Raw genomic sequence first — 9,978 nt, 5'->3', positions numbered from 1 at the left:
GTCTCTCAGCATCCCAAAGAGAAAGCAGAAGGCCCTGGTGGACTTGGCATCTCAGGAGGGGCAGTCGGATGGTGGACTCAGCCAGGAGGCCAATACTGTCACCCTGCCCACTCCCCTTTACCCTGGAGGGGTACCCCTTTACCCTCCACTGATGCTCTCTGCCCTCGCACCCCACGAGCACAGAGTCGCCAATGTCTCAGCCTCCTGTAGTCCCAGGGGACTTGGAGCGTCATTTCGAAGTCGGCTGGGTGGAAAGTGTTCCTGTGGTCCGGCTGGGCGGCTGCCACCAACGGCCACATTCCCTGGCACATCCTCAAACTTGAGCCAGCTCTTTCCATGAGACACATGAGGAAATGGGGCTTGAAGCGCCTCACTTGGGACCAGCTGGGATCCGCCCTCCCCCGGGGCGAGCGCGGCGGGTGTGGGGACGGGAGCGCCCCGGGACTGGCGTGCCACCCCACCGCGGCCGGTTCTGGGCGCCTGAGGGGAGGGCACCGCCTTTATCTGGCCTCGCAGGGCGCGGAGCCACATGGGGAAACGGAAGTTCGGAGAGGTTGACTGCCGTGTCCACGATCCCTCCGGCGCGCGGGGGGCCCGGCCCACTCCCCAGCCCGGAGGGAGCCGAGGCTTGGACGGGGCCGAGATTCCAGGGGGGCCTGGGGAGGGAGGCCTGAGCGCCCCAGAGCTGAGCGGGGAGGTGGGAGCCCCACGGGGCCGGGCGTGCAGCCCCGGGGCGGGGGCGAGACCTGGGGGCCGGCCCGGGCGCGCGGGGGGGGCGGGAGAGGCCGGGCGGGAGGGCGCCCCTCCCTCCCCGCCCGGGTCCGCGCGGGGGGTGAGGGTGGGCGTTGGGGTCCCTCCGCCCCGCGAGAGCTCGGGCGCCGTCGGGAGCTCCGGGCGCCCCTCCCGCGCGGCGCGGGGTCCGGGCGGGGCGGGCAGGGGCGGCGCCAGGCGGCGGTGACGCGCGGGGGACGTGCGGCGCGAGCGGCCGGAGCTCCGAGTCCCCCCGGCAGCCAGGCGGACAGAGGCGCGCGGCGGCCGAGCGGCGGCAGGTAGGCGCGGCGCGGATGCTCGGCGGGGCGGGCTCGCCCCCAGCCCCTTCCCCATCCCGGCCTCGGGCGCCCCATCCCCGCGGCGGCCACCACCGAGGGGTTCCGGGGAGCCAGCCGCGCCCCGGCCCCGCCCTCGGACCCGGCCCCCGTGCGCCCCTGTGCCTTCAGGGGCTGGGCCCCGGCCGGGAGGCGGATGCGCGGGGCAGCCGAGCCGGGTCGCGGGTGTGGACAGCTCTGTGCTCGGCGGCGGACGGTATCCTGGCCGGGCTCCTTCCTCCCGAGGGCGCGGGGTGCACGTGCGCTCCCGGCGTGGCGCTGGGCGGTGGTGGTGTCTTGGCCCGCGGGCCTCTGTCTCCCTCACCTCCTCCCGCTTCTCCCGCGCCCGAACACTCGCCGTCCCACACCCGGCCTCGGGCGACGGCTCCCAGCCCAGGCCCGGGGCAGAGAGGTAGGGGGCTCCCTCTGAATCAGGCTGGACGCCCTGGCTCGTCTCAACCCCTCCTCCCCCCGCCAGGCCCCTGGCCCATGGGAAACCAGGCGGGGCCTCAGTTTACTTACCTGGAAAGTGGGTTGACCATGTACCTTCCTGGATGCTGGATGAGGCCAGTAGCCGGCAGGCTGTGAGCGGAAGGGAAGCAGTCAGGTCATGGCCACTGGGGGTGCCTGGCATCTAGGTGAGGGACAGAGAGGTAGCCCAGAGGCACTGAGCTGCACATCCGAAGTGCACACTGGGTGTGAGGGGCAGAGCGTGCCATCACTCTGTGGGTGGGCACTGTGATTGGGCAGCGGCCCCTCTGGCAGGAGGCTTGCCCCGAAGGGCTCTGAGGGCACGGGTGGCTCAGGCAGGTGTGGAGCCTCCTGCCCGGGGGCGCGTGGTGTGCGCTGAGCCCGGGCCGGGCCATGGGAGGCCTGGTCCCAGGGCAGGCTCTGTAGCGACTTGCTGTGACCTTGGGCAGGGCCTGGTACTCGGGAGACAACCTGGCTCTGCCGGACTCCAGCTAGAACCTCAGTGTGGAGGGCCAGCAACAGAGGGGGTTCGTGCTCTCCAGGACAGTAGCCAGGGAGTGTGTGTAAAGGGGGCCTGTGCGGTCCCCTGGGCCAGGCCCTACTTGCTCCAGGGAGGGTCCCGGCAGTGACCTGGCCAGCGTAAAGGAGAAGGGCCAGTGCCACTCCAAGGTTGGGAGTCCAGTAGGGTGAGGACTGCCTCACAGAGCAACCAGCCCATCGGAGGCGCCGCCGGTGGGCCAGGAGTGGAGAGGCTTGGGACTCCGCACAGTGCCGCCGGGCAGGTACAGACCTTCCGGCCCCATCCGTGAAATGGGCGCTGCGGGGAAGCCTTCCTGCAGACGCGAGTTCTCAGTCAACGTTCCCAGCCCGAGCTGGCGCCCACATGGCCGGGCCCCTGCGGAGGGAAAATGAGGCCGGTCCCGCCCTGGGGGGCCGCGGGAGGGGCCGCAGGATCTCCTTCGGCGACACGGGCGTCCACTGGCGCCCAGGGCCGTTCCGGAGCTCCCCGACCCCAGCGGCCCGCGCGCCGGGCCTATACGGTAACAGACGGGGCGAGCGCCTACTCCAGGCAATACGGTGGCGGCTCCTCCCTTGGCGCGGTCACGTCGCCCACGTCCCTCGGCCAAGCCGAGCGCGCTGGGCCGGCGCGGGCGGAGCTTGCTCCCTTCCCACATCCCTCCCCGTCTCTACCGCCCCAGCCCCACCAGGCCCACCGGGGTGGCGGTGGGAGGGGCCCTCCCTGGCGAGCGGGCTTGCTGATGCAGAGGCCCCTCCTGGCCTTGGCCTTAGCGAGTCGAGGGGTGGGACGAGGTGGCCATGTGATGGGCAGGGTCCAGGGCTGGAGGGGGTTGCCCGGGGCCTGCTCCAGCCCCTACTGCTCCCGGGCCCCTTTGGGCCTTCTAGAGGAGGGTGCCCTGACCGGCAAGCCCGCAGCTGCCCACAGGGCCGCCCACAGGGCCCATGGCCCCGTCCTCGTCACCTGGGGCTGCCCCAGTGCAGCATCCAGTCTGACGCATGAAGCCAGCATTTTTGCTCCACTGGCCTCTGCAAGAAGATGTGAGCCCACCCGAGAGCCCTGAGGGCACTAGACATGCCCTGGGGGGCTTCGGGGTCAGTGGAAGTGGGGCGGAGGGCCCAGGCTGGGCTTGACAGGCCTGGATCATGCCTGGGGCAGTGCCCAAGACCCACCTCCTTCCAGCCCCAGCTCTGCACCCGGCGGGGGGGCGGCATCTGGGGTCCTGCACAGGCCCTGGGAAGGGAACAAGCCCGCTGACCAGTGGTGCCTTCTGAGCCCTGGGCAGGCAAAGACATCCGATAGGCTGGTACCTGTTTGCGCAACAGGGGCAGTGGGGAAAGGAAGCAAGGGGGCCTGGGGGGCCCTTCCTCCCCCAGAAGGCATGGCACTCCTATGTCCATCCACCACCCCCTTATGCTCCAGGGACCTTGGGTCTCAAACGAAGCCAGGTGCTAGCCACAATGGGGCTGTTTCTTTGGTGCCCAGGCGTGTCTCCCAGGCCTCCTGGTGCAGGAAGAGTCCAGGAAGGAATGCAATTGCCCCTTCATGCCCCAGCCTGGAGCTGGTCTCCAAGGACTGGAAGTCTGCTTAGATAACTGGCCAGTCTCCTCAGAAGGGGAACCTGCAGAGCACCTGGGATAGGCCACAGGCTCTAGAGTCGGAGGTCACCACACTGAACCTAGGGGACATGGCCTGCCCTGGAACCTGACAGGCCAGAGACCCGGGATCCAAGGTGGGTGCGAGGACCTCTGGCACAGAGGTCTAATAGGGAGCAGGCCAGAGTGCACTGGGGACGGCAGTGGGTCTACAGCCTGGAGTGAAGCCGCGGGAGGGGTTCTGGAAGTGGGTGAAGCCAAGAAGATGTGGGGCTGGCCAAGGCCAGGGCTCTGAGGAGTCAGGTTGTTTGTGTGAGTTCTGCACTAGCCCTCCGGGTGGAGATGCGGCGGGTGGGGCAGGGCATTTCAAAACCCGGTTGAGTAGAGTAGGCAGAGAAAGGGGACACTGGGGAGGGGGTGATGCTGGAGAACAGGCCTGGCAGGAGGCCAGGCTGGCTCAGGGTCTGGGGTCTGGAGTGCTGACCCCAGGTGGGGTTCAGCCAGCCAGTGGACTGCTGAGGGAGAAGCTAGCAGAAGCCCTTGATTTGGGAGAGCACGAGGGCCCCTCCAATGTGTGGTCCGCTGCAGGGGGTGTTCCCAGGGATCCCCGTGCACATGCCTCCTTGGGCCCACCTCTGCTCAGCTCCAGCTGCCTGGGGTGGTGGGACCTTTTTGGGAAGTGGTGGGGGGGCAGCTCCCGGAGCCTCACCTGACCCACAAGCGGGCACACACACACCCCACCAGGGAGATCGGCTTTCTGAGGCCCCGAGGGCGGGTTATTTCTGGGCTGGGGACGTGGTTCGCATGCTTCCCAGGGAGGGTGAATGTCATCACAAGGCCAGCTGGCTGGTGCGTACCCACAGACGTGCTGCCACCACCTCCCCCTGCACTGCAGCGAGGGCCCCCAACACCCCCAGAGGGGGCCACGCCTCCCATCTTGGCTCTAGAGGGCCGGTGGCAGGGCTGTCCTGAGAACATCCGCCAGTCTGGGCCTCTGCCAGCCTTCCTCCCCCAGGGTGAGCTGGGCTGACAAGGCCATTTTGCTCTTGGAAATCCCAGCCCCGTTTCTACGTACCCCCCCTCCCTCTTTGCAAAGCCCTCCTGGGCGAAACCCTTTTGCTCCAAACCTAGAGGCCCCACCCATTCCCTTCCCTTCCTGAGAAACCTCACTGAGGACGGGCTGGTGTGGGCAACAGGGAGGGTTTTAGCCTGGCTGGCACCCCAGGCTGCGGGTTAGCTGCGAGGAAAGTGTCTGAAGAGCCTCTGGGGCCTCTAGGGTGGGTGGGAGCTAGGCCGTGGCACCTACTTCTCTACCCCTCACCCTCCTGGGTGCTGGCTCGGAGGACGCCCTGGGTCGCACGGGTGGCCAGCATCTGTCTCCTGAAGACCAGGGCAGCCTCTGGGCGGGGGGCGTCCAGCCCTGGCGAACAGCAGATGAGCAGAGAACGGGGCATCAGAGGCTGGGGGCTCCCATTCCTCTGGTGCCGGCTGTGGCTGGTGCAGCCAAGGACGTCTCAGTGGGGGCCCCGGGTTCTTCCGTGACCCTGGGGTTACAGAGCTGAGCTGCTGCTAATGTTTGGTTTCAGACACACTTCCTGCTTTGGCTACTTTATTTTTTAAAAAATGAGTAAACGTCTATAAACCCACAACCCGAGACAACTAGCCCCTCGGGGCCCCCACGGCCACCTTTGAAGCTTGACACTAACGAGGGTAAGGGATACCTCTGCTTGGTGTCCACATCCCGTGTGTTTTGGCTGTGGGATGGCGCTCACCCCCCTGTCCCGTCCCAGCCTCGGGCACATGGCTGCAGTCTGATGCAGGGATCTGGAGGACCGAACCCGGGGGTGAGGCCAGACTATCCAGGCAGAGTCCAGTCCCGGGTTCCAGGGATGCCTTAGATGCAGGAATGGGCCACCTGGGGGGGCTGTGGGCATGTCTGCAGGAGGACCAGGGGCTTCCTGGGTCCGGGTGCCCCCGTGAACCTCTCAGCTGTGCCCCCCGGGGGCTGCGCAGCCCTTGGCCTCAGTAACACCCTGCATCTTGCTCTCCGGTCCGCGAGCCTTCTGAGCACTTGGGAGAGCCGGTGGGAAGTGGGGGGGCGGTGCCAAAGGGCATGGGGTCTGGGAGTCCAGGGAGAGGAGAGCTGGTCTCCTGGGTTTCCCAGACGCGGTGCCCGTGGCTGTGAAGCCTGGCCCGGCCGGGGGTGGGGGCCGGGGCCGCTCTCTGCTCCAGTGGGCTGTGTCGGCCTGGCGGCCAGCTGGCTCCTGAGGACCCGTCATCTAATGGAGGTTCTCTTCGACAGCAGCTGCTGCCTGGAATCACCCAGACACCCCGCACACAGACCCCCCCCCACCCCCCCGGGCAACAGTCAGGTGTGTGGGGGGCAGGGGCAGGGTGGAGGCTGGGGGGTTACTCTCCGCACTCCTCCTCCCCCTCCGTGACCCTGCACTCCCAGGGGCCGGGCGCTGAGGCCCTTGTCCTCACTCCAAAGTCCTGCCCCAGGTTCTAAGCCTCGCACACAGAAAATGGGCCGCCCAGGGGGCTTGGCAAGGTCAAGGATGATGTCGGAAAGGGGACGGGGGGTGGAGCCAGGTGGCTGGCACTGGGGCCGTGCAGTCTCCCGGTTGGGACGTTCCTGGACATCCGGGTAGGTGGAGCGTTTACACCACAGAACTGGCAAATGCTCCCCATTGGGACTTCTTTCCCCCAGAGCTGGTCTTTCGCACACCGCCGGTGGGGAGCGGCCAGGCTGTGGCGGGCAGCGGAGCGGGCTGGACCCAACAGGCCCAGGCCCCGGGGGCTGCCCTCCCTTCCCCACACCTGCGCTGAGGCGGCCCTCTTCTGGAAACAGCCTCTGTCCGGTGAGCTGGGGGGACCAGCCACCAGTCTCATCTCTGGGATCAGGAGATTTCCGGTGCTAGGATCAGGTGGAGGCGAGGGATGAAGAGGGGAGGCTGGGGTCTCCAGATGGACGTCTGGTCCCAGCGTTCCAAGTTACGGTGCCTCAACGGGGCTAAGCTGTGGCTTGGGCAGGAAGTGGGCCCGGGGCTGCTGGGGGGTTCCCGGCCGACAGTGGGCGCAGGCAGCACCCTCCTCGCCTTAGCAGCCCGGTCTGCGCCAGCGGGCTGCACGGAAGCTGCACCCCTGCCCACCTATCCCTTCATTCAGCTCTGCTGCCTGCCTGGGGTCTCCCCTTCCTTGATCTGCAGAGATCCCCCCTCCCCCCACCCGCCCAGCTCTCCTGGAAGAGCTGCAGCCTGTGGATAACTGGGAGGGAGGAGTCCCTCCTTCGCCAGAGGGCACGGGGGCGTCCTCTGTGGTAAGGACTGTCCGCCCCCCGACTCCGGCCTGCCCGCGCCGCTCCCTCAGGCTCTCACTCAGGGGGCAGCGCGACAGAGGACAGAATCAGGAGCCCCGCTCCCCTGGGGGTGGGAGAGCACGGCTGGCCACAGCTAGATTAGGCCCCCAGGGATACCACCCCAGGTGGGGCCCAGGCCCCCTCTCACAGGACCTGCCCACAGTGGACGGAAAGTGCAGCCTGTTCCCCCACATGGGGTCAGGCGGGAGGACGGGCTGGGCTGGGCTGGGCTGATGGCCCTGCTGGGGTCTGTCCTCCTCGGGAGGTAACCTGAGACCGTGCTGAGCCCAAAAAAGCCACTGCCCTTTAGAGCCAGCTGGGTGGGAGCAGGCCAGGCCTGAGTGGGGGCGGGAGGAAAGGCTGCAGCTGCCCGTCAGCCCAGATGCTCCTGCCCTGCGCCCAAGGCAGGTGAGGGCCAGAGGCGGGGCTGTCAGGTAGCTCGGGCAGCAGGGCCCTGCTGTGGCCGAGGCCAGACAACTGAGTCAGCTTGACTTCCTTCCTCAGGGACGCACAACCCGCCCTCCTGGCCATGGGTGGTGCCGTGGTTGACGAGGGCCCCACAGGCATCAAGGCCCCTGATGGGGGCTGGGGCTGGGCCGTTCTCTTTGGCTGCTTCGTCATCACGGGCTTCTCCTACGCCTTCCCCAAGGCGGTCAGCGTCTTCTTCAAGGAGCTCATGCGTGAGTTTGGGATCGGTTACAGCGACACAGCCTGGATCTCCTCCATCCTGCTGGCCATGTTGTACGGGACAGGTACGGGGCTGTCACGCCCGGTGGTCACTTCTGGAGTTCACCAAGGGCAGCTCTGGTTAAGAGCTTCACACGCAAAAAGGCCTGGAGTGGGGGACTGGCAGGAGCATCCGGGTTCTGGGGTGCCTGCAGGGGAGCTCTGGAGGGGCTCCTGACCAAAAGCCGTGGCTCCCCACAGGGCCAAACCGGGCACAGGCTGAGTCCGTGCAGGACATTTCGCTGTGAACCGTGCTTTGCTCAGGAAGGTGTCTGAGTGTGACTCTCGCACCCTGGGCTCCTGGTGTGTCTGCTGAGCAGGGGCGGGGGCGTCAGGGGAGGGTGGGGCCAGCCTTGGCCCGGCCGCCAGGCCAGGTCTCTCCGTGAGCATGGAGAGACTGGGCCCAACCCTGTGCCCCCGCCTCCCACAGGCCCACTCTGCAGCGTGTGCGTGAACCGCTTTGGCTGCCGGCCCGTCATGCTCGCGGGTGGCCTCCTGGCATCCCTGGGCATGGTGGCTGCGTCCTTCTGCAGAAGCATCATCCAGCTCTACCTCACCACTGGGGTCATTACCGGTGAGTGGGGCCCGGCCGGGGGCGGGGCAGGCCGTGGCACATTGGCCCCTCTGTGGCCGGGTGCGATGGTTCAGGTGGCTGGACACTGGGGCACTGTACCCAGAGCAGGGCCTCTGAGGAGCGGGCAGCTGCCCTGGCATCAGTCTGTCCCCTGCTCCCCACTGGTCTCTCCTCGCATGTCAGTTGGGGACAGGGGCTTTGGACACACATTGGGTCCCCTCACATGGACACCTGCAGACCCTCACCTAGAACTTCAGGGTGGAAAACGGGGGACAGGGACGAGGGGCCGGGCAGGCTGGCATGATGCCTCACCCGCCTGCCCCTCCCGCAGGCTTGGGTTTGGCGCTCAACTTCCAGCCATCACTCATCATGCTCAACCGCTACTTCAACAAGAGGCGCCCCATGGCCAACGGGCTGGCAGCTGCGGGCAGCCCTGTCTTCCTGTGCACCCTGTCCCCACTGGGGCAGCTGCTGCAGGACCACTATGGCTGGCGGGGCGGCTTCCTCATCCTGGGGGGCCTCCTGCTCAACTGCTGCGTGTGCGCTGCGCTCATGAGGCCCCTGGAGGCGCCCAGGCCGGGTTCGGGGCCTGCGCCCCAGCGGCCATCCCATCGGCTGCTGGACCTGAGTGTCTTCAAGGACCGTGGCTTTGTCATCTACGCCGTGGCCGCCTCCATCATGGTGCTGGGGCTCTTTGTGCCCCCCGTGTTTGTGGTGAGCTACGCCAAGGACCTGGGTGTGCCCGACACCCAGGCTGCCTTCCTGCTCACCGTGCTGGGCTTCGTTGACATCTTTGCCCGGCCCACCGCCGGCTTCATCACAGGCCTTAAGAAGGTGCGGCCCTACTCCGTCTACCTCTTCAGCTTCTCCATGTTCTTCAATGGCTTCACTGACCTCACGGGGTCCACGGCCAGCGACTATGGAGGCCTGGTGGTCTTCTGCATCTTCTTCGGCATCTCTTACGGCATGGTGGGGGCCTTGCAGTTCGAGGTGCTCATGGCTATTGTGGGCACCCAGAAGTTCTCCAGTGCCATTGGCCTCGTGCTGCTGCTGGAGGCCATCGCCGTGCTCATTGGGCCCCCATCGGGAGGTGAGTGGTGGGACGCAGCAGGGAGCAAGCCTTCTTGGGGGAGGGGGCCCACCGCGGGAGGGCTCTTAGCTGCAGGGACCCCTGCCCAGGTGACCAGCAGGTGTCAGGAGTGAACACCGGCCACATGCACCTCTTGGGCCAAAGGCTGGCATGTGCGTGAATCCTGAGGGCGCTACCATCCCCGCATGTGGGCCAGCTCAGAGCCGCGCTGGGGGTCAGCTTCGGTTATGCTGGGCCTTTGCTCTTCTCTGTGAAGACTGAGAAAATCCTGGGGTGTGGGCTAGGCGGGCAGCCTGGCCTGGGTCTCTCCAGCTGTCTCTGTAGGCCCCCCCCACGGGACCCCGCGAGCACCTGGGCTGTGCCTCATGGTCCTGGGGCCCTTCTGGGGCCCAGGCAGTTCCTGTGGGGGCCGTGGGTGACGAGGCCTCCCGTGACAGGCTGTGTGGTCAGGTTACCTCCGGGCGCCTGCCTCCTGCACCTGCTCGGCTCCAGCCCTCCTCCAAGCCTCCCGGTCCGTGCTGCCTGGGGGGGGGGGGGGGGGGGGGGGGGGGGGGGGGGGGGG

The 9,978-nt window shown here is 67.4% G+C and overlaps 1 protein-coding gene across 4 annotated transcripts in view; it reads left to right on the top strand.

The window, feature by feature from the left end:
- Positions 1 to 977: 977 nt before the first annotated feature.
- SLC16A3 (solute carrier family 16 member 3) overlaps positions 978 to 9,978 on the top strand; it is a 10,155-nt gene continuing 1,154 nt past the window's right edge. The window contains exons 1-4 of one of the 4 annotated variants that reach the window (XM_035025720.1): positions 978 to 1,049; positions 7,531 to 7,778; positions 8,183 to 8,326; positions 8,658 to 9,416. In XM_035025720.1, the coding sequence (XP_034881611.1) occupies positions 7,556 to 7,778; positions 8,183 to 8,326; positions 8,658 to 9,416 (1,126 nt within the window). In that variant the 5' untranslated portion in view covers positions 978 to 1,049; positions 7,531 to 7,555. Of the gene's footprint in view, positions 1,050 to 5,525; positions 6,041 to 6,081; positions 6,530 to 7,530; positions 7,779 to 7,953; positions 8,056 to 8,182; positions 8,327 to 8,657; positions 9,417 to 9,978 lie in introns of those variants that run through there. The other 3 variants (XM_035025719.1, XM_035025721.1, XM_035025722.1) reach the window with 3 other exon arrangements.

This window comes from Mirounga leonina, unplaced genomic scaffold (genome assembly GCF_011800145.1).
Source record: "Mirounga leonina isolate KUSES-001 unplaced genomic scaffold, KU_Mleo_1.0 Mir_197, whole genome shotgun sequence".
NCBI classification, from domain to species: Eukaryota; Metazoa; Chordata; class Mammalia; order Carnivora; family Phocidae; genus Mirounga; species Mirounga leonina.
Note: the sequence above shows the minus strand (reverse complement) of the source record. Positions and strands in the feature narration are given on the sequence as shown.